At 41.9% G+C, this 24,776-nt stretch overlaps 1 protein-coding gene across 1 annotated transcript in view; it reads right to left on the reverse strand.

The window, feature by feature from the left end:
- Positions 1-24,776, reverse strand: part of DPYD (dihydropyrimidine dehydrogenase) — a gene marked incomplete at its 3' end in the record, with an annotated part of 352,887 nt that overhangs the window by 321,703 nt on the left and 6,408 nt on the right. The window contains exon 2 of the mRNA XM_080623761.1: positions 7,974-8,084. Within this exon, the coding sequence (XP_080479887.1) occupies positions 7,974-8,084 (111 nt within the window). The remainder of the gene's footprint in view (positions 1-7,973; positions 8,085-24,776) is intronic.

The following is a 24,776-nucleotide window of genomic DNA, read 5'->3' on the forward strand; positions in this document are numbered from 1 at the left end:
AGGGAAGGTTCTTACACCAAGGAGTACCTAAATCTTTGCGGAGTGAAGAATCCCCAAAGTGTTATTCCCAATAATGGATGGGATACTACATGTATTTTCCACAGTATATTGAAACAATGTATCAGTTTATAAAACAATCAAGAAATCATTCTTAAGGTCTCAAATCATTCCCCAGATGCACCACCAAAAATGTAGGAGTTCCTGAAACCAGGACACTACTGTAAGCGAAGTCTACTGACTATTGTAAGCCGAAGAGCAGTGGGTGATGAGGTAGCTAACATTCTCCACCTGAGGACTACAGAAACTGGTCAAGATAAGGTTTTGGAAGCTTCTGGACAGTTCTGTTGTACCAACATACATTTTCAGCCCCCATCCTTGCTTCAAAGCATGAGGATGCAAGTGGGGTTTTAAGCATAATGCTATCAAGATCGGTTAAAAGCTCAAACTTGAGGCTGTCTGCCAACTCTGTTAACTCCTAGTTAAAATCAAGTGAGTTTTTGATATGCACATATGATTGATTTTTTATTATGCATAAAAGAATTGATGGACTGGTGCTAGGCAAATTTTTATCTAAATATATGGCAAAGCTGCAGGCATACTATGAGCAGGCTCTTGCAATGAACACTTCAGTGCAACTTAATATTGGACAGTGCTACCAGCCCTGCTTAAAATAGAGCATTCAGCAAGCTATCCTACCTCCTTTACACTAAAACTGGTCCCTCAGCTCCTTTTACTTCCAGTTAGCACAGGTCTTCCAGGACTTAGTATAAACAGATCTGAAGGAAGTAGTTATTAGCAGCTAACAATAGCACAGGTTGTTCCAAGTAAGGATGTTCAAAGACTTGCAATTGCTCAACCTAAAGCTCATGATCATTTTTGATGTGAGAGATTCCTAAACAAACCAGGGATGGTGCTTTCACTAATACAAGAAGGAAGTCTAGGAGAAGAAAGAGCAAGAAGAGCAATGCTGATTTCAGTAGAGGGGCTGAAAAAAGGGAAGCCAGTCTTGGGTTTATTCTGGTTTCCAAAACACCAATGCAAGAAGGCACCTTCATTCAATAACCACGGGAAAGTGCACATACAGATATCTACATGGAAAAGAATGTAAGGCTAAGCAGAAGATGAAAGTTAGCCATGAAGATGGTTTTTGCTCCTGTCTCTACTCTCTGATCTGTGCAGGGGAATGAGTTGATCAGACATACCCAGAATTCAGCATGTGCAGCAGCCAAGCATTTGCATTTTGTCATATATGTTTGTGTAAAACCAAATGATTGGCAAGCCTGAGACACTTCACTTGGGAAACGCTGAAGATCAGAAATACACCTGGAATTAAAAACCCTTGCTAAGTGCTGCTCTATAAGAAAGGAAATCATTTAACATCAAATTTGAAGGACACCAAACCTGAAGAACTCTGAACAGAGGAAGCAGAGAGGCCAGACGTGGATTTGCACAGCACTCCAGAAGAGCCACAAGGTGAGAAGAAACCTTTTGCAGAAAACTAAGAAAGGATTTAGCATGATTTGCCATCAGCTAGGATTCACAATGCCGTACACAGACAAAAGCGCTACTTTGTACCAGCCAAGTTAGGAGCTATTAAGATATTCTAATGAAAACACCTTAAGACATTGAAACTTCCAGGATTAGAATATACATTCCTTAGAGACACACAAGTGATGTTGTGTATAAATCATAGAATCATAGAACAGTTCGGGTTGGAAAGGACCTTAAGATCATCCAGTTCCAACCCCCCTGCCATGGGCAGGGACACCTCACACTAAACCATGGCACCCAAGGCCTCGTCCAACCTGGCCTTGAACACTGCCAGGTATGGAGCATTCACAACCTCCCTGGGCAACCCATTCCAGTGCCTCACCACCCTCACACTAAAGAACTTCCTCCTTATATCCAATCTAAACTTCCCCTGTTTCAGTTTGAACCCGTTACCCCTTGTCCTGTCACTACAGTCCCTGATGAAGAGTCCATCCCCAGCATCCTAACATGTAAACCACTTTATTCCAGTAAAACTGTTATAAATGCCAGCATATGGTATCGATATGAGCAAATGCAGAGTAATTAGTTCACCTAAAAAATGCATGAGTAGGAATTTGACTGCTAAATGATTAAACTGGTACATTTTAAAATGTGTATTAATATTTAATTATTGACACTGAGGAAAGAGAAAATCTCGCTGTTACTTCTCAGCTCTTTCTGATACTCAGCAACCCATGTATTATTCATACGAAGACTTTGTGCATATACAGCCAATCACTAGTTAAAGAATCATTCTCCATAGATTCCCTTATCACCTCAATAGATCCTAATGCAGTATTTGCCACGTCTGGGAATCAGAGCTGAAGAAATCAGGCTAGCCATGATGTGCAGTGCAGCCAGAGCACACATCAGTTCAAAGAATCAGATGTCAAAGTGCTCCCTCTAATGTCCCTTAATCATCACACCAATTAGTGGCTGAATAGTGATGTGATTAAAAAGACTGCCGCTATCCTATACCTATTCAGAGTAGTAGAATTCTACATATGTTCTACCAATTAATGTTTGAATACAGCAGCGATTAGAGAGACATCTGCTATTGTGTATCCATTCAGCAAAGAGCTCAACTCCCATATTCATCTGCAATGAAGACACAACTAAATATTTGCAAAGGTAAACTATACGTTTGGATTCTGAAGATAATTGAGTTGATTCCCCTTAATGAGTGTTCTCTGCTTTACAATGTTGGGGCTTCTTTCTCATTTATAAATATCTAATCTTATCATCAAGACATGTCTAGAAAGGGCCACATTATTCCCTGGAAAAAAAGCATTTCTTCATGAAGGTTCCTGATTTCAGGCCTTGGGTGAACTGGGTTTCAGATCTACTTCTTTGCAATCGGCACTATTTCTGCTTCAACCAGTTATTTGTGACCTGCTAACTGTGATATGGGATTGGGCACAAAAAACACGTGGCATTTTTCCATGTCACTGGAAGGCAAAACTTAAGACTTATTAATAGTCTAAGTATTAGACTATATATGCCTTAGACTAATTGTAGGTGAGGAAGAATCACCTTATTTACAGGTTTTTCTATGTAAGCCTGGACAACTGTACAACAAGAGGTACTCCAGATGTTCCTATAGAATAGCGACAGCCATGGCAGTACTATCAAAGTGGAAAGCAGCTTGAAGGTATAGCTGTTATTGCTACTGTTTGAAGGGAGTAACCTTGTTCTCTGAATTTAAAGACAAACATCATCAGTTACATCCTGCAATGAACTGCAAATCTCACTCTCCACCGTTAGCACAGAGCAACCTGGTAGCTGGACCTTACCGTTGCACAGAAGAATTTGGTTCTCTCTAATGGCTGGAAAGTTAACAAGACTTACCCCAAAAGTGAGGCCCCTGCAAACAAAACCACAAACCAGCTGAGCTTAAAACTGCTTTTGTTCAAGGTAGAAAGGCTCTTGTTGCACAATGCTGATTGGCCTTAGCAACTGTTAAGAAATGAAGAACAATGCAACTACAGCCAGAAAATCAATACACTTACAGGCTACGGCAACTAGCTACAAAACAATTTAGACCCCATTTCCTTTCCACCTTTCTTGTCTTGTTGAAATATGTCCAACTCTTCCATCTGGAGCAATTATTACTAGTATTCCTAAATGCAGAAACTGCAGAAAGTCTGAATACATAGGTAGGTGTATGTCATCTTCTCACCCATCTTTAGTAGGTACCACACACCACGTAGACAAGGCCCTCAGCAACATGGGTTAGTGGTGGCCATGGCAGTGCTGGGTTAAAGGTTGGACTTGATGACCTTAAGGGTCTTTTCCAACCAGTTTGATTCTATGATTACACAAATAGACCAGACTACAGTATCCCACGGAATTCCCCAGTAACAAAGGGATTTATAAGAATTGCAGAGGGGAATTTCGTTATAACAACAAATCTGCACATCTACAAGGTAAAAAACAGAACTTGTCCTGTAACGCTTAGAAACTCTATTCATAAAGCAAGAAATTCAGCGTGCTGGGTGTAACACGAATGCACACAACGTGTGCCCATCACAATTTAAATGTCAGCAAGCATAAAATACACGCAAAAACTGAGTTATAGAGAGTTGGAAACCAGAAATAATAGACACATAAATCAGATGTCTAAATCCTCCTGAAGCACCCAGGAAAACCTTGAAACCAAAGCAAGTCCTTACTGTTTCCACAGTTTACTTCTTTGCTTTAGTTTTATGGGTAAATTGATGACCTAATGTGATCTAAATTTCGTTTCCTTCTCCAGGATTAACTACAGACATGTCAAACTCTTCTACTTTGAATGTTTTCTGACCACCTTTGTTTCCCCAAACAGACTAGTGGCATGTGTTGAGACCACCTTTCAGCATGACCCAGAAGAAACCAGAGTGTTAAGGCTTTGGTTTAGCACTGTTACCAAGGGCGACTCAGCAATGAAGAGTTTACCTATTCTGATCTAAATCTTGACTTAACATTTCTGAAAGCTGACTGATCTTGCACCTACAGCTATGAATCATTTTTACAGCAAAATTCAGTTGCTAACACAGTAAATAAACCATAGCACTCCCTGCAAGTATAACTGAACCTTCCCTTTAGAAGGCTTTCCCAATGCTGAGATTTTGACACTTGAGTTTCCACTTCAGAACTTAGTTAATGGGCAACCCAAAGTGTCTCTGAGCAGGCTAGGAGTTAAAACTGCGCTTGTGTAATTATTTGGAGGAAATATGTAAGTCTGCCATCTGGAAGTGCATTAGACATTACAAAGTCACTGCGTGCATCCCTCAGCAGATGCAGCTTTTGTTCAGAGTTTTGAGGGCTGTTCATTTAATTACTTTTGTATTTTCATACTCCCACCTTCCCTCTAAAGGAATTCTGCACAGGCAGCTCAGTACAGCTTTAAAAGAACACAAAGCTAAACGCCCAATTCAGATCTTAGGGAAAAGCAAACTTCCTTATGGACTTCAAAGAGAGTTGGCCTGTTCATTAGCAGGCCTAAACCTTACTGCCATTGGCTTTTTAGACAGAAAACTGTGCTCAATGTCTCCTTTCCCATATTACCCTTCTTATCTTAAGAACACTAGGAAAGGATTCCATCATTTTGTCTTCTTTGCTTTTTAAAGCCACTCAACAACAATGATCTGGAGTATGTAAAAAGTCTCTCATGTTTTCAAAATGCGTTTTATGTGATGGGGTACCTTGTTTAGGTTGGAGGTTTCGAGTTTTCTAGGGCTTTTTCTACCACAATAGTGATTTGTATGGTAAATACTGCACAGTGAAAGTAGGCTACATATTTCTGAGTAGTCTGAAAACTCTAAAACCCGGGAGCATTCCTGGGTTCAAAACAAGCACCACTCCTGTCATGGTTTAAGCCAAGGCCGTAAATCAGAACCACGCAGTCCACTACCCCCCCCACACCTTTCTTCCCTCCGCTTCTGGAGGGACGGGGAGGAGAATCAAAAGAATGCAACTCCCACGGGTTGAGATAAGAGCAGTTTAATAACTAAGGTATAACACAAATCACTGCTGCTACCACTAATAGTAATAATGATAAAGGAAATAACAAGGGAAGAGAATACAACCGCTCACCAACCGGTACCTCGCCCCCACCCCGCAGTGATCCAGCCCTTCTGGGAACTCTCAGTTCTACATCCTGGGCATGACGTGCTGTGGTATGGAATACCTCTTTGGCTAGTTTGGGTCAGGCGTCCTGTCCCTGCTTCCTCCCGGCTTCTCCTCCTCCCTGGCAGAGCATGAGACTCACAAAGTCCTTGGTCAGTCTAAACATCGGTGTTATCAGCTTTGTTCCCAGGCTGAAAGTCAAAAACACAGTGCTGCAACAGCTACTAGGAAGGAGAAAAACTGACTGCTACTGCTGAACCCAGGACAACCCCTTTCACAGTTTCTTCTGCATTTCATATTTTTCAGCATGACTTGCAAACTCAATAAAGGGACATTCTTCCAAATAAATCATAATATGAAGTGTAAGAACTATTTGTGACTAAGGTGTGTACACGTACAGATAAACCTATTGCCTTATCTCTAACCTTTAACCCCGTAAGTTGCAATACACGAGCAGATCTCAACATTTCAGGGTTCTAATAATTGCACAGATCATAAAACCACAGAATGGTTTCTGTTGGAAAGGACCCTAAAGCTCATCCAGTTCCCAGCACCTGCCGCGGGCAGGGACACCTCACACTAGAGCAGGTTGCTCCAAGCCCCTGTGTCCAACCTGGCCTTGAACACTGCCAGGGATGGGGCAGCCACAGCTTCTCTGGGCACCCTGTGTCAGCGCCTCAGCACCCTCACAGGGAAGAGCTTCTGCCTTAGATCTAACCTGAACTGCCCCTGGTTCAGTGTGAACCCATCACCCCTTGTCCTGTCGCTACAGTCCCTGATGCAGAGTCCCTCTCCAGCACCCTTGTAGTCCCTTTCAGATATCGGAAGGCTGAAGACCTCCATACAGTGATGCAGAACTCTAAACCCACGTTGTTTATTAGATTTTAAACCTATGCCAAAACAGCATCCTGCAATATTTGCTAACGTGCAGAATTTCTTTCAACTGAAAATCCAGCCAAGGCACACAAGCTAGAGATGAACCCAAAATCAGTACTGTTTGCACAGCCCTAGAAGCTCAGACCTTAGGTATCCAAGAACATCTGATGCACCATGAGCTTTGCACCCACAGCTAAGAGCAGGAAGACAGCAGGAGAGACAGTTTCTAGAAAGGTATGCACTTTCACAATTAACAGCAAAATCTTCACATATCAAACATCCTATGTCTCAACTGATTAGAAAGATCAAACAAGGCTGATATGGTGGAAAACTCAGAAATAACCAAGAATGATCTTAAAGTCTAGAAGCATTAGAAAATCAGTGTTAATGCACCCATTAGGAAGGTATATACATATATGCTACAGTCAGAAGTTTAACTAGGACAATTTACACTGGAACAACTAACCAGGGTACTGCACAAATGCCTAGCTGCCCTGCTGCAGGGATACCTGAGCTTCCTAACAAACAGGTTCTGAAAAGAGAGCTGTTTACAACCTGGTATTGATTTCAGGTCACCTGAAAACATAATGATGTAAACTGTAGCTGCCCAGGAGCTTCTTGCTGAGCAGCTCACCTATGCGTGCAGCAGCAAAACATGCTTGTGGGCAGTAACTGCATCAGACATCTCAAAATCATCCTCCCAGTTCACAAACAGAAGCTTTTCCTGTACACTAGTTTCCAGTTACTATAACGTTAGCTAAGCCAATGAATAAGAAAATAGGAACAGGCCCTTGGGTGACATGGTCTAGTGTGAGGTGTCCCTGTCCGTGGCAGGGGGTTGAACTGGATGATCTTAAGGTCATTTTCAACCTTAAGCATCCTTTGAGTCTATCAATATGAGCTATAGTAGGAGAGATTCTATATGCTGTATTCTATGCTATAAACCAAGAACTATATTAGAGTGTATGTAGCATCAAAATGCTACAGATACTCTGCGCATTGCTCCTCCCAGTAAGTATTTGCCGGTCATACTGGCTAACATTATGCCCATATAGAAAGAGTTTGCAGACGTAGCAGTCTACCTAAAAGACTTCTGAATTTAGAGGATTGTCTAAGAGAATCTGTAGGAAGACAGTCAAATCACTGCAAACCTTCTAATCAGATGAGAGATCAACAAGACAACAAAGTCTGATAGGATTACGGCAAATCTCACACTGAGACTAGGAATCTAAATATCTAGAGAGAAAATTATGATATTTAATAGCAGAAACACTGAATACTGGGTTCTGAAAAGTAAAGAGCTGATCACAAAGTCACTTTGTATCAACAGGAACAGAAGCAGGAGCCAAATTTGGCTACTGAAAGACAAAGGAAACAAAACTGGCATTTCTCACAGAACCAAGATTTCAGCCTCAATGATTTATTGCATGTTTCAGATACGATCATAAATGTGCACTTACTGAACAGCTTCTGTCAGAATTCCTTTTCCAGTGCTTCTTCACTTGCTTCTTTGCTGCAGTTGAATGGAGAGTTGCATGCGTCTGTTTTCGGGGATTTAAAGCCAGGATGTTCTGTAGAAAGAGAACAGAAACTATTAAAATACAGGCAAAATTCCCCCAAAAGCCTCAAAGCCTCTTTAATAACACCTCTCACACTTATTAATAGGGCTATGCCAAACCAAAACACAATTAAGGAACATTAGAGCCCAACTTCATACTAATATGTTCAGATCTGTCTTGTCCACACCACTTAGGTAATCAATACTTCAAGACATTTCTAGGAGTGCTAAAAAACAGAATTCTATGTAGTAGCCATGATGATGGTATCCATTGCCAGAGGTTTGTTATGCACAGCATATAGAAACATATAATTCTGCTGCATCACATCAGTGCCAGGAACTCTCGCAAAGCAAAACAAGCAAAAATATGTTACAGGATCAGGGTTATTTCTGGATGTTTCATCATTTCAGTATAAAATCGGACTTCCCCTTCACAAAAAGAACCTCCTTCAACACCCAGTGAGCAGTTGGGTTAACTTCACTTCTCCTGCAATGATTTATTCGCAAGGACACAAACAACTGTGGGCAGTGCTGGTGTCCTCAACATACAAAGGACATGGAGCTGTTGGAGCAAGTCCAGAGGAGGCCATGAGGATGAGCAGGGGCTGGAGCAGCTCCCGTATGGAGCCAGGCTGAGAACATTGGGGCTGTTCAGGCTGGAGAAGAGAAGCTGCGTGGAGACCTCAGAGCAGCCTTCCAGTGTCTGAAGGGGGCCTACAAGGATGCTGGAGAAGGACTCTGCATCAGGGACTGTAGCGATAGGACAAGGGGTGATGGGTTCACACTGAACCAGGGGCAGTTCAGGTTAGATCTAAGGCAGAAGCTCTTCCCTGTGAGGGTGCTGAGGCGCTGGCACAGGGTGCCCAGAGAAGCTGTGGCTGCCCCATCCCTGGCAGTGTTCAAGGCCAGGTTGGACACAGGGGCTTGGAGTGGTCTAATGTGAAGTGTCCCTGCCTGTGGCAGGGGGCTGGCACTGGACGAGCTTTAGGGTCCCTTTCAACAGAAACCATTCTGTGATTCTATGATCCTATGAAATGTTGGGAATATAGCTATACTTTTAAGTGACAGCAACGGGCTGACGATACAGACAGAATGAAGCTTGTGATGTCTTTCATGGCACTACTATAACATGAAAAATCAAACCAGATATTTGGAATCCAACCTCTTCTATAAATCAGGTAAATGACAGCTTTCCATGGCAAAACTGACCTCATTGAATTCAAAGGGTGAGCGTGAACAGCGCACAAGTGACAGATTCAGACTCAGAGCTGTGATGGAGAACCAAACCAGGCGCAGTGCTGGTTGTAACTCTTGGAATTGGTTTTGTAAGTTTTCCTTTAAAACAAATTGACTTTAGCACTACACTTCTCCACTGTGGTGAATAGGCTGTACTTATTCTGTTACTATATGTGAAAGATGTGCGAGACTGACTTACAGAAACGGAGACTGAACATGATGAATATGATGGGCTTATGAATATTAGATCAAGATGCTTCCCTTTTTCAAATGTCTGCGTGAGTGGGTGATAATGATAAAGAAGTAACTTGTTGGATTAAGATTTTATGGTGTTGATGCTTTTGGGGACTTTCATTTATCCAAAGGGGTCACTTTCTAATCAACTCTTTACTCAGGACTCAACAAAACAGAAATCTCACCAACTTACAACTTCTATCTGCAAATAGCAACAGAGCCCAATGGAGTAATTCACAGCTTGCCTGAAGCACGAAGAAACATTGGACATATATGTAAATAGGTTAGAGCATTCCAAAAGGTATAGACTATTTAGCTGCCTACGTGCTGTTAATGTTATGAGGAAGAGTTCGAGGGTGTTATCAGATGTGCCTCTGGAATTCAGCGGCAAAGACTCTGCTCCATTTCTGGCTGTTCCCCAGATGTAGCAACCAAATACATTCACCAGTGGTTTATGCTAATTGCTTTCATTCTTAATTAAAACGGAGCAGGGACATTCACTTCAGGGATGTCACAGCATCTCGGTTGCTACCTTAATTTCTCAAGATGATCAAGCTCAACTGTCAGAGCACATCTGACTCATCGGTGACAGGCTGGTGAGTAACCGAAGCACCCAAACCAAGCAGGAGGTCCTGAATCACACATACACTCAAGCAAGGTTCTGCCTATTCTCTTTTGTAATTGCTCCATGCAGTACCCTTGGCCATGAATATTATAATTATTGTAGCGAAGTGAAATGAATTGCAAATTTCTAGTAATAAACCGCAACAGATGTACTCCACTGGGTACAGCACCAGTTGGTTTAAACCATGGAACAAATGGCGGGGCAAGCCAAGGACGGAAGAATCCCCATATGTTTGCTCCTGTTGGAATTCTGCAGCAGGAGCATGGCTCCAAGCGCGACAGTTGCAGAAATCCAAAAGGACTATGGGGCGCAACGTGTCCCAGAATTAGATCTCAAACAATACTGGCACACAGCACACAATAGCACATATACTATATCAAACTTGCTTATACCCTCTACCTAATACACTATCTGCCTAAATCTTGGATTGCTGACCAAGGTGGCTGTTCCAGCTCCAAGCCCCTGGTGTTTAAGAACCACTCAGAAGTTAACTGCCTGAATGGGAACGTAACGTAAATGCTTTTGAGTCTGTTAAGCTGTCAGAAAAGGAAATTAGTGAGGGTGTTTTCTTCCTATTCATTTTGGTTCCCTTGATGGTTTTCCACAGCTTATGGCTAGTCAGACATTTAGGATATGTAACAAATACAGTCAGGTAGGGCAGCCAGGAAGCAGAAAATTACTGAGGAGAAAGTTCTAGGAGGGAGGGGGGGTTTGCAATCAACACTTAATGCAGGCATTCAGCTAAATACAGATAAACCACCTCGGACTGCGAGAAAGGAATCCTGAGACACCCAACCTCAACAGTGAGGAGCATTATCCGGGCATCTGTGACCTTGCCGGTCCCAACCCCATGCTTATTCTGCTACATAAATTCTCCTTCTTGCCAGAGGAGCCGTTGTTTGATCTCTCCAGACGTTGAAAAGGCAAGACTCAAGTTCCCCAGAGGAGGAGGTGGGTACATAATACATCACTTCTCAGAGCTGTATGAACTTTGGGTTTCAAATTAAGATGCTATTTGTATAGTAAAGGAAAACCTATACATTATATATTGTTTTATATAAACAGCCAGATTCATGTCATTAAAAATAAAGTAGGTACAAATCTATTATCATTAATGGCTGCAAATCAGAGTATCATGTATTTTTGTAGGAATCTATTTAGGTACTATGTTGATGGAGAAAGAAATAGAGGTATGAGTAAGTAGATAGAAGTGTATTCAGCCCACATCGGGTACACACTTGTGGCATAGCTGCACAACTTGTAAGTTCAGAGTTAAGCCTGCAACTTCGCACAACACTGATGATTATGGGCCCCACCAAAGTATTATCCTGTTGTTATTTCCATAGGAATTAATTCCATATCAATCTGAACACTTCATTTTGTGAGGAAAGCCAAGTGGTCTGTATCAACAGAACACAATTCAATATGCATTGCGATGACTCCCTCAAATATGACTACCTTAAGGAATTCCTTCAATAATAACCCTTGACAATGGTTTCTTCTATGTCTTTTAAAAGACAAAGACTATTATAAGCTAAAAAATTCTTAAAGAATGGTTTAATTCCCTAACACACCCTCTTCTATAAGACAATGTATTCATTTTGACTAATATATATTGATTTAGGTTCTGAGAATCATATAATCCCAGGCTGGTTTGGGTTGTAAGAGACCTTAAAGCTCATCCAGCTCCAACCCCTGCCACGGGCAGGGACACCTCACACTAGAGCAGCTTGCTCCAAGCCCCTGTGTCCAACCTGGCCTTGAACACTGCCAGGGATGGGGCAGCCACAGCTTCTCTGGGCACCCTGGGCCAGCGCCTCAGCACCCTCACAGGGAAGAGCTTCTGCCTTAGATCTAACCTGAACTGCCCCTGGTTCAGTGTGAACCCATCACCCCTTGTCCTATCGCTACAGTCCCTGGAGAAGAGTCCCTCTCCAGCATCCTTGCAGCCCCCTTCAGACACTGGAAGACTGAAGATCTCCATGCAGTAATGCAGAACTCTAAACCCAAGCTGTTTATTAGATTTTAAACCTATGCCAAAACATCATCCTAAAACGTATCCCTCAAAAATATCCTACTCGTATGTAACGCACAGACGCCAGTTGTTCTCAGTGTGATAGCTACTGGGTTTAAATCTTGAGACTTTAGTGCTAAATGGTTATGCTGATCTGCCCCAACACAGTAACATAGCTTCTGAGAATAAACTTGGGATAAGCTATTCATTAGATGTTTATTGCTCAGCTTCTACTTTAAAGGCTGTGATTAAAAAGTCTCCACAAAAAATAAAATACTAGCTCTACTCTTCACCACCATCTATGAATGAAAAAGCTGTAAAAGTTTTAAACCAGCATGTCTTATTATTACAGTGAGGAATTCATCAAGAAGTTGAATTAATATTACTCCCAAAAAGTGATTCCAAGGCGGCCATTTGGGGTAGGACACATCCTGCAGTTGGAAGCCCTGTTTCTGACATGGCAGTTTCTGGTAAACCAAGCCAGGCTTGGCACACGCTCTGCAGGGATCCGACAGGAATTTCTGGTATAGAAATGTCACTGCCTTTTTAATTCCATTAAAAGCGTCACAGCCAGCTCATTCCCATCTCACAAAGTCACCGGTTTAGCCGAAATCAGAAGCAGCTCCTGCAATTAAATCCCATTTTTAACTAAATGCACATTCAGCAATATAACGTATGAAGTTACGGAAGCACTATGCTTACTGGGAATGCTCCAAAACTAACCAGAGCTGTGGGGTGAGGACAGCACACGACAGGCAGAGGGGGCATAATGTTAAGAAAAAGGTGGGACTGCAGTAAATTCAAGCAGTCACCCAAAAGTCCTGCAGGTCTCACATTGTCTTAGTAAAATAGATATTATCCCAATTTTTGAACGCCTTTCTTGGAAGAACTCCTACTGAAACCACTGAGTTACAGCAGGAGTATTTAGTCCTTAGCAATCCTCATGGGACACGATTTAGTGGTGGCCTTGGCAGTCCTGGGGTGATGGGTGGACTTGATGATCTTGAAGGTCTTTTCCAACTGGGCTCATTCTGTGATTCTATATAAGTCTATCTTTGCTACTGGTAATTCAAAGCCAGAATAGGGATCGGAAAAGCCCTCTTCATGCTCTGCCCACAGGCTGGGGTATTAAAACTGCACAGGCTTCTTAATAAGACAAAGCGATACTTCTCTCTTGCCATGAATTCTGTCAATCTTTACTGCCTTGTTGGGGAAGTTTCTTACGAGCAGCCCCAAAACACCTGATCACCACAGCTCAACACACACAGAGCTGCAGTGCAGCTGCTAAAATGCAATGCTTCACATGCAGACTATGATTATGGGCACAAAACGTCGTCCCATGCTTAGCATACAGCACATCTACAGCCCCTGCAATACACAGGTTAGATCCTGCTTGACTCCAGCTCCTTCACAGAGCATCCTCAGCTAAATGCTTTCATGTACATCAATTAAAATCCAGGAGTAGGCTGGGCATGCCAGGGAATCCATGTGGAGAGCAACTTAACCCACCCCATTCCATTAATCTACCCAATTTCCTTAAAAAGAGTTGTAATCTCCCTCACAGCAAGTAACATTAAATGCATTGCAAGATACATATGTTCACCAAGTGAACATAATGAGAACGTAGTTATTTTTTCTGAGGGTAATGAGCACACTAAACAATTCATTTCAAAGCTATGCAAGTGTTCATTTACTGACAGAAAACAAGTACCTGGGGTTTTTTTCCCCCTGATATCTTCTAGTATATCTGAACGTGAAACTGATTTTATTATTGTTAGTCAGTCAAAGACCAGAGATCTCAATCTCCAAGTATTTGTTTTCATGAGATTGGCTGACCCAGACTAATGACTTTGTTTAAAAATCATCTCAGTTAAGGAAAAGATGACTAAGGCACGAGCACTTCCTATTAATATCTTACCTGAATCGCCTAGCTCGCAGTTTACCTCTTGCATTCACTCTGCTGCATGAAGCACTAGCAGTTGGATGCAGCGCTTCAAACGCCACGTAAAGTTACTAACTACTGCAAGTGGAAGCTTCATTACCAAATGAGCAAGTTCTAGTCCTGGGGGGGTTTGTGGCACTAAAAGATCCGCAAGATGTCAAAACGATACCTCTAGGGTCTTGTTTTCCAGAAGCCAGGTCTGTGTTATTGCTTAGCAGTGACAGAATATGGGAGAATACGGATTTCTCCCTCATGCTTATATATGGTAGAATAGCTCCTTGTATCAAATGAGCACTTCCTGACTGGAAATCCGAACTGATGAGAATCCTTACAAGTAATTTATATGAGCTGGCTGGTAACACATCCTAGGAATTCATCCAAAACATTTCAAAAAGGAGAAGACTGCTTTCACAGGAGTTTAGGCCTGCTTTGAGAGGCAATGAAGGCTAGAGAAAACTCGATGTAATGTGAAACAACCACAGACGTCAGGGGAATAGCATGGTCAGCCTTTGGAGAACCCAATTCTAGAACTAAAAAGGGACTCAGAAGGGAAACCCTCAAAGGATTACTGTGTGTATCACCAGGTATGTTTGCTGTTACTAAGACAAAGAGCTGCACACGTGAGCAAAGTCACAAGCTGACTGCAAACCCGCTTCACTTTCAGTTTATCACAGCATGACAAGCCACAAGCCTCTCACCTCTCCTCTCAGAAAGGATAAACTCTTCAGGCGACCCTCTGCGTCCATGCCCAAGAACTGGCAATTTACATTATTATGGTATCTTCAAAACAAAGTCCTCAAGGCCCAAAGGGTTGGAAGATGGGGCTCTGTTTCTGTGCAGAGATAAGGAAACACGTCAGAGGAGCTCCAGAGCTGCAGTCTCCTGTGAGACAGTGGCTGAGAAGCCGACAGACCTGATCCCAAATCCTGGTGTGCACATGGGCAAGGCGGGAGCTGAAACATACCTGGGAAAAGATTCAGCTTTTAGCCACAAGACTTATTTCTCCTCTGAGCCACATAAACCATTCATAAAGAACATGAATCCAAAGGCCAAGAGATGATCTTGTGGTAAACATCATCTAGCTGTGCACTGACAGCTCCCTGCCTTCAGCACAGCACTTAAACACTACATCTTCATCTTCCACGTAACCTTAGCTTTCCCCCTAAGACAGCCTGCTTCTCTCTCAGAACAAACCCCTTTCCAGCTTCTTGCACTCCTTACACAGCCTCCAATGAGAGTAAGACTATTCTTTGTATTGCAGTAATACCATAGTATACCAGCATCTCAGAGGTGCAGCCCTGGATCTGTTACTAGATACTTGGAAAGCAAGGTTTCCAAACCAGTTTAACCACTACAGATTTTCACGGTCTTCAGATTTCCCTGCAGTATGTAAATACTGTCTGTTAACAAAAAGATCACTCCCACAAAAGCCACGCAAGTGCTGGTTACAAATATGTCTGTATTAACGAAACTGTGGTATTCTTCATGCACTTTGTTATAGAAGCAAAGTTAAAGCATTACAGATTAACAGAACAGCAAAATTACACAACCCTGCTTTCCTGATACGTTAACTTTCAGATTGAGCTTGATGGCTCTACCTCAGCAACGCATTTCTGCTAGGTGTTACTGCAAATTCCAAGAGGTTTATTACGATAGAAAACAAAGAATGTTACTTGCTTCCCATAGACACCAGCCACTCTTCCCCGTTGGAAGAGCTCTGGGTGGTAAATGAAGCTGCTGGAAACTCTGCATGAAACTTCTTGACACAACTAATCTCTGCAGAAGCACCTTGACCCTCATAGGGAAAACCAAAGCAAATACTCACACTCCGTGCTTAAGTATCCAAATAGCATCCCAGCATTCCATGAATTATTCACGTATTTAACACAAGCGTATATACATTAAAAGGCACACAGCTTAAAGCAGGCTCAAACTCCACCATACCATAAGGTTCCCAGATCTGAGGCTTCTCCAGGGACACTCTACCCTGCGATAAGATCACGTTTTCATCACTGCAAACAATACTTTACATCCAAAGGTATGAGGTTTAATAGAGCAAACTCATAGAAGGCATAGCAAAGCACAGCTCTCGTGGATCTGCTCCAAGTTGAATTCACTGTTATCTCTTCATTTTGTTGACTAACATACGATTTCATTTTCAGCCTTTAGAAATGAAAGGGTTTAACATTTGGTGCAGCTATCCTCTCCACTTATATTTAACAGTTCAGTACATTTTCTCTCTAACTGGACATTCTTCAATCATTCAACCAATTGGCTAAGTGCAAAGAAACAGAGCAATTCACATCACAGCCTTGATTCTTAGCATGACGACTGCTGTTACTTCAAAAGTAAGCACACACAGCACTCTCCAGAGTCTGTGAAACCCCCTACACTCTGAAGTTACCTTTACTCACCTTAGTAGTACAATTATCTTCCTTCTTTGCAAATCAAAACATAAAGCTTTAGAAAATACTTAGGTTTGCATTGCAGGTATAACAGAAGCTTTTGGTTTCCTCGCTGTAATATTTATGTCTGCCTTGATCACTTGTGCATCAAATTGCTCTGCTACAGGAGGAATACTAAGTAACACTTGTAACTGCTCACTCATATAGACAGTCATTTAATTAATATCATAAAGGATCATTATCATACGCATACATTTGCATCTCACTTCTATTTTCCTGCAAGAAGACAAACAGACTGAAAGAGAAAGCAAGCTCGGTTGCCTTTGGAAACAAACTCAGCGCCGAAATCAAAACTAGGCCATTGTATCCCCATAACTGAACGTCCCAATTGAACCCTCAATTGTGGGGTTTTGCTTAAGCAAAACCCAAACTTGCATTAGAGACATGTCAATTAATGAAAAGTGAATGCTTTACTGACTTTTTTGATCATAGGAGAGAAATCAGCATTAGCAGCTGTTACTGCCTGAAGTTTAATCACTGGCAAAATCAGCGGAACTAATTTTAGCTGAGACCAGCAGTGTTCTGGAAACTTAGTTAAAAGGTGATTTTCAAAGTCCAATAAATGAACCTGAAATGTAATGATGAGAGTGACAATCTGCATCCAAAAGTCCCAGTACATTCAGTGCTCGAAACACATGTGAACGTTGGTATCTGTTCCAAGAACATGCCAACGCAACTTTCTAAATCTGCTGCAACATTAAGAAGCAACAAGTAAACTTACCTATGTGCAACCAATGTGCAAAATCATACCGAAAGATTTCAGTCTGACTGTTTAATACAATGGTAAAATACAAAGCTCACAATGAAACTACTGATTTCTAGGAAGTTTGTGTAGACATCAGAGCATCCTCATCAAAAAGGGAAATCGGCATGTAGAAGGAAAATGGAAATATGAAGGATTTCTTGACTCTATGCTATAAAGAGTAAGGGTTTGATAGATGAAGCTATGAAGTGTTAAAATATTATTAAATGTCTGATAATTGAAAAAATAACATAAAGATAGGAGGATTTCTCCTTTGCCTTTTAACATGTCATCTTCTTCTGCAGAAGCACACAGTCATCTGATGTTGACACCCTTAAGCAAAGAAATATGACATTCCATAAATACACAGGGCATCACAAGAGTTACAGATGACACTGACACATACAGTGATACTGGGGCAGACAAAGCAATTCCTTGGAGTTCTTTACTCTTCTTAAATAATTTTTATTTTTAAACCTTATTGACTTTAAATATTGCTGAACTGCTGCTAAAATGGGCTGTGTGGAGACCTCAGAGCAGCTTCCAGCGTCTGAAGGGGGCTACAAGGATGCTGGAGAGGGACTCTGCATCAGGGACTGTAGCGGTAGGACAAGGGGTAACGGGTTAAAACTGAACCAGGGGCAGTTCAGGTTAGACCTAAGGCAGAAGCTCTTCCCTGTGAGGGTGCTGAGGCGCTGGCACAGGGTGCCCAGAGAAGCTGTGGCTGCCCCATCCCTGGCAGTGTTCAAGGCCAGGTTGGACACAGGGGCTTGGAGCAAGCTGCTCTAGTGTGAGGTGTCCCTGACCGTGGCAGAGGCTGGGAACTGGATGAGCTTTAAGGTCCCTTCCAACCCAAACCAGTCTGGGATTCTAGAAATGTGTGGGCACAAGGCAGAAGTAATACTCTCAAAAATAAATAGGATAATCAGATTAGGCTGCCCAAGCTGAAAACGTGCCAGCAAACATTTGGAATCTGATCTATCATACTTTGTCACATGCTTATATAGAACACTTATTTTTAAAACACTTTATAAAAGGGTGCATGTGTAGCAGCTTTATTTTCCAACTCTTTTACTTATTAACCCAAATTGCATTTCTGCTCTGAGACCTCTAAACAGGGAAGAATTACTATAGTTATCATTTATAAAGTTTTCTACAACTAGAGTTAAGTAGTTCTCCTATAATCCTACTGTAATGATCCTAAAGCCTGGAATTCCAAGGGGCAGAAAAATGTAAGTATTGGACTTGTACAGAAATTAAATTCCCATCTTGCTGACAGGACAAAGCTCTCTTTCCTAGACTAGAAGATACAAGCTTCAAAAGCCGTAATTCAATTAGGACGGAAACATTAACCAACACTTGGATCAGTATCCCTTTATTTGTGGTTTGGCATGAGCAGCAGCAAATACTGCAGAGTAACAAGAACATTATTTATACTAATGATACAAAGGAAAAGAACCCTATATATGTATCCTATATATAAGTGCTTTAGCTGTTTTCCTGCTCATCTCCAGCTGATGTCTTCAGAAACATGCCAGAAGAACCAGCAATACAATGTAGATTTGGTCTTTACCTTCTTCAACTTGACTTGAGGTCAGCATTTCTTTAAGGGATTATTTGCTCACTTTTCCTGAGCAAAGACAGACATCCACAGATAGGTAAGTTCTGTAAGCAAGGGCTGCCTCCAGCAGTGTCCAAGTCAGCAATGAGGAAAGGATTCACAGCTGCCAGAACGCCAAGCAGGACCCTCCATCTGGGTATCACAAAACACTAACTAGACAAGAGGTACACAACCACACAGGTTCATAGAATTCCAGCCTGGTTTGGGTTGGAAGGGACCTTAAAGCTCATCCAGTCCCAACCCCTGCCACGGGCAGGGACACCTCACACTAGAGCAGCTTGCTCCAAGCCCCTGTGTCCAACCTGGCCTTGAACACTGCCAGGGATGGGGCAGCCACAGCTTCTCTGGGCACCCTGTGCCAGCGCCTCAGCACCCTCACAGGGAAGAGCTTCTGCCTTAGATCTAACCTGAACTTCCTCTGTTTAAGTCTGAATCCATTCTTTCTTGCCCTCCTGGACTTGCACACCACTTGGCAGCCTTTGCACATCCTCTAGGACGATGGTTCTCAGCCTGAAACTCTACCCGAGTTTAAATGCTTAACTCAGATACACAAGTTTCCTAGCTTCCACGCGAAACATGGGGAGGAAAGGGGGAAGAGTCACAGGAAACTACAAGAGCAGCACTTTTGCCTAACTGTTTAATGGTTACTGGAGTCTCCCTGGAAAGAGGAGACTTCCTGCCCACTGACTGTGACGGAAGGCAAACCTGGATGGAGTTGATTAGTTATCCACCTAAGATCACAAAAGCAAATCAGAGAGGAGCATGACAAGAACACTGCTCCAGCACTGACAGAGTTTTGACCCAGCCCTCAAGACTGCTTATGTATTTTTCCTTAAGGACTCATTGATTAAGTGCATAGAGAACATTCTGCTGGGAGTTCAAAAGGAGCTAACTTTGCTTCTGTGCTGAATACTTCTTGGGGTTCACAAATCAATCTTATCTCCTCACATGGGGCCATTTTTGGCATCCTGCAAGCTACTTTGCTATACTTCAGAACAAATACTCTGGTCTTCTGAAAACTAATTCTTATCCTATCCTAACAAAGAGGAATCGGCCCTTCGGCAGTCTGCAGTATTGGCTACTGCTGGCATTTTACTCAGACTCTAAATCTGAGACAATACTGAGGGGGGAGGAAGGGAGTCTGTTCTGTATTCATTTCTGCATCAGCTTCTGCTGTGGTTATCTTGCTGGAGTATTTTTTTGCCTCCTAACTTTTCCGTCACTATCTCACTTCCATCCGTTTTGAAGAGCCACATATGAGCTTATCAAAACCTTCAAAACGTTGTGTTTTCAACTGGAACTGAAAAAAGGGCAATAAACAACACAGCTTTCAAACGGAAGCAGAACAAGCCTGGGAACAACCTGTAACGCCCCATCTTGCGCTCCTGTCGTTAGCGCGCAAACACAAGGCTGTGAGTGGATTTACACAACCTTCCTTTGTCCTCAGGTTCTGAAACTGCAGAGGTTAACAGGGAGGGAGATAGACCTCTAGCGCTGCTGAACAGATTTGTTAAGGCTGAAATCAGATCTTGTATTCACCTGGAGTTACATCCCAAAATACTACACTACATGTGATAGTTTGCACACAGATCCTCACACCAATTACTGACAACATTCCTTAAGGGCTAAAATGACACACTAAGGACAGCAGGCTTTCATTTCACCACTACTAAACCAAAGGCAAACTTGGGACTCATTCCTATTTTTGCCCTGAGTAGTAAGCCACGGAGTACTTCTTCAATGCTGATTTCATTTACAATCAGTTTTCCTAAACGCAATGGCTACACCTTACCTCCCAAACCTCTTTCGTAACCTTAACACGTGACATAACATGAAAATTGCTGACATAAATAACTGGCTGCTCTTTCAGAAATAAGAACACTTACACTTGTTTTTAAAATGCCTCCTAAAGCCCCATTAAGTCTACTTGAATGATTTCAGAAAAGTTGGGTTTATTTTCATAGCAATATTCCGAGCACTTAAAATACAAAAAAAAAAAAAAAGTCACTCTTCTCAGTTTTAACTGTCATTGAAATATCCTTCATTTCCAAGATATCAAGAAATTATCACTATTCACTTTCAATACAAAGCCTCTTCCATTTCAGCTGTCATTCCCCAAAAATCATACTGAAAATAGTGTTTCGAAGCAGAGTTCAGTTGCAGTGTAATAAGTAATAATTTCATCAATTAGCAGCATTCAGCATCCACTGAGAGTTCTCTCACTATTATTTTATTCATGGAGTCCTTTGTGGAAGTAGCATACTAAAAAGATCCATTTATCCTTCAAGGTTTTTCATAAATGTGTCATACATCTTCAAAAACAATTGGTTATTATTCTCGTGCAATCTAAATAACCGTAATAACTTCCAGGTGTAAAACCTCTTTTTATACTTCCAAGCTTCTTTTACTCACATGATGGATCTACATTTTTAATAACCTATTCTAACACTCCTACCTACTTTGACACATGAGTTTTGCACGGATGCTACATATTCCTACAAGGGAGGCAGCTTGTTGTTTAAGAGCAGAATAGAACTGGATTTCAGAGGATGCACTTCACAATCAGTGCAAAACCAAGCATTTCCTGATGAGCTAACATGCTAGTATAGATCCTAACAGTAAAGGAAAATGCTGTGATTGTTAAATTCAGCAATAGAACCACAGAATGGTTAGGGTTGGAAAGGACCTTAAGATCATCTAGTTCGCTTGCTTGTTCTTTGCAGTGCCTGTTCTATTTCTCCTTCCCACTAAACCCCTCCACGTATTTCTTAGTCTAATTCTCATCACCCACAAAGAGGTGTCCTGCCTTGTGTCCTTTCACCTCAAGGCTGCAAAGAGCTCCCTTCAGAGCATAATATTATCATTCTTTCATCAACTAACGGAGATGCAGCTGGGCAATACGAGGAGCTCTCCCAAGGCTGGGTAGAACACACAGCACAATCAAACATCTCCATCTTGAGAAAGAGTAGCCCAAATTTCAGTGATGCATCTCCTATAAAGCAGCATGCTTCATTCCCTCCAAGCTGGACAAATGTTCTGTTCACCAAGAAGACCCTGATGAGCACAGCTCATTCCAAAAGAGGCAGCTTCAATTGAAATAAGGCCTCCCAGAGCACAGCTAAGAGAAACACAACAAAGACTCAAGGGAAGTGTGCATCAATACATTAATAAATAACCTAGGTATCACAAAACCTATCTGAAAATTGCACAGAGTCTAATCTCCATAATAAATATAAACCTAATGACATTGTGCATAAGACTAATACTTGAAAGAAGCATATCATTATGAAGAAGAGATTAACTAACACTGAACTTTCAAAGCAGCTTTCCATTTTTTCACCTCATTTCTACATTCTCCAAGTGGTGTGCACAGTTACTTGTATTAAAAACAACCTGCAAACACCAGCAAGACATGTAAATCAGACAGTTTGGCTGCCTGGACACTACTCTTTTTAATTACATCTATAACTGGTTTTGAACCCAAAATTCAAATGTCAGAAAGCACCATGATTGCCTTTAACTGATGCCTACCATCCCATCAAAATGGAAACATTTAGATTCATCACCTAGATATGTTTTTAATTGGCTTTCACATGAAGTCACAGGTATGCGTGTCTGCCTTGTTGTCCTGGGTTCAGCAGCAGCAGTCAGTTTTTCTCCTTCTTAGTAGCTGGTGCAGCGCTGTGGTTTTGACTTTCGGCCTGGGGATAATACTGATAAAGCCGATGTTTTCAGTTGCTGGTCAGAACGTTTACCCTGACCAAGGACTTTGTGAGTCTCATGCTCTGCCAGGGAGGAGGAGAAGCCGGGAGGAAGCAGGGACAGGACACCTGACCCAAACTAGCCAAAGAGGTATTCCATACCACAGCACGTCATGCCCGGGGATGTAACTGGGAGTTCCCCGGAAGGGCATGTTCTCTGCTCTGTCGGGCTCGTTTTCGGCGGGTGGTATCGTATTCTCTTCCCTTGTTATTTCTCTTATCATTATTATTATTGGTGGTAGCAGTAGTGATTTGTGTTATACCTTAGTTACTGGACTGTTTTTATCTCAACCCATGGGAGTTACATTCTTTCGATTCTTCTCCCCATGCCTCGGAGGGCGGGGAGTAGAAACTGCATGGCTGACTTGCCGACTGGCTTAAACCACAACACTTGTCCCATCTGCCCCGTCGGTGTCAAGTTGAACTGGAAAGGCCAACCCTTTCAATGAAGTAAAATCAACGTAATTTTAAGGTCAAGTCACTTGTAACACTTCAGGTAGCAAATGTCATACTGAAAATAAAACTGAACTTTGGCTTGAGCACAAATGAAAGGTTTGCCATTTCCAGAACTTCATTGTGTTCAATCACTTTAAATTTACAAATAAAACACCAACATCACACACACTAATAAAACTTTCTGAAATTGTATGTATAAATACAGGAAGCATCATTAAAACCAAAATAGGTGGGCTCGCTTTAATTTCAAATGGTGATGTCTCTGCAAGAGCTAAACCCACTCAAAACTCCATGTTGGTTTAGTGAGGCATCTCTGACCACGGTAAAGAGATCAGATGCTTCATAAGAGGTCAGAAGTGCAATTGCCTAACTCAGTTACAGCATAAGAAAATAAGGATGTTGAAAAAGGAGGTTATTTGTTCTGAGACTAGTTCTGAGACCACACAAAAATATGGATGTATTCCCCCCCATCTAGTTTCTTAGTCTGAGCAACTAAGGTTGACATTCTACAACTATCAGATGGAGTAAGTCACCTCTCACCACTCACAACGTGTGCTCGTACACTCATATCTGAAGGAACTGAAACATTTGATGCCTTTGGCTAAGGCCCACCACTGTTTAAGGTGGAACCTCCACTACACTAAACCCTTCACAAATACACTCATGGGTTCGACACAGACATGCTAGTCATCCAGATGATACATTTCCAAGGGGAATAAACCCCTCTTCTGTTGTAAAGCAGTTAGGGAAGGTTATACAGTGAAGTCTGAGGGACAAAGTACATATTGGAATTGCTTCACGAAGAGATTCTTGCATTCTTCCTGCATGCAAGGAAAGCTTTAGTGTCAGTCCGGGCTGAGAATGGGGATTCTACTGCGACTTAACTGGGTGACAGCTTATGATTTTGGATAATATTAAGAAAAAAATCCTATACACATCTTCATCTAAGCAGTCCCCAAATGTACTTGCTCTGCCATTTCATTCTTACTGTGTCTTCTAAGTTTTGGTGTGCCTGTGGATTTTTTCTCATGATATTTAAAGAAGTTTGCCCACGTGAATCCTATGTTCTTTGCCATCTGCAATAACAAAGATTCCAGTATTTCTTACAGTTGTCTATGAAGAGAAAAAAAGGAATTTAAACTAAAAACCCAGTCTGAATCACCTGTTATTTCATTGAAGAAATACGGCCAATTTGAGAGCAAAATGTCGTTGTTCTTATTATAATGCTTATTAGAAATAAGAAACCCAGAACATTTAGTTCATTTCCTCCACATACTTCTTTACCTGCTTCCTTCCCAGTCCCAGTTTGACCTGGCTATATCTGATTTTGTTATATTTACATTTTGAATGATGGCATTGTGTTTGAACTGCATACACACGGAGATGACAAAATGCCCACCAAGATCTGTATATCCAGTCTCTGCTGGCGCATTTCACAAACTGATGCTCCGCACATGTAAAGATGCCAGAGATCTATGCTGTGCTCATCTTCCAGAAGAATTCTGCCCTTGGTATACAAATGACAGCAAATGAAATGATAAGACTTTAAATAACATGCCCACACAAACACCACCCTCTGAGCTTCTGATAAAGCCATTTATGGCCAAAG

Source organism: Psittacula echo, assembly GCF_963264785.1.
Source record: "Psittacula echo genome assembly, chromosome: 7".
In the NCBI taxonomy this organism is placed as follows: domain Eukaryota; kingdom Metazoa; phylum Chordata; class Aves; order Psittaciformes; family Psittacidae; genus Psittacula; species Psittacula echo.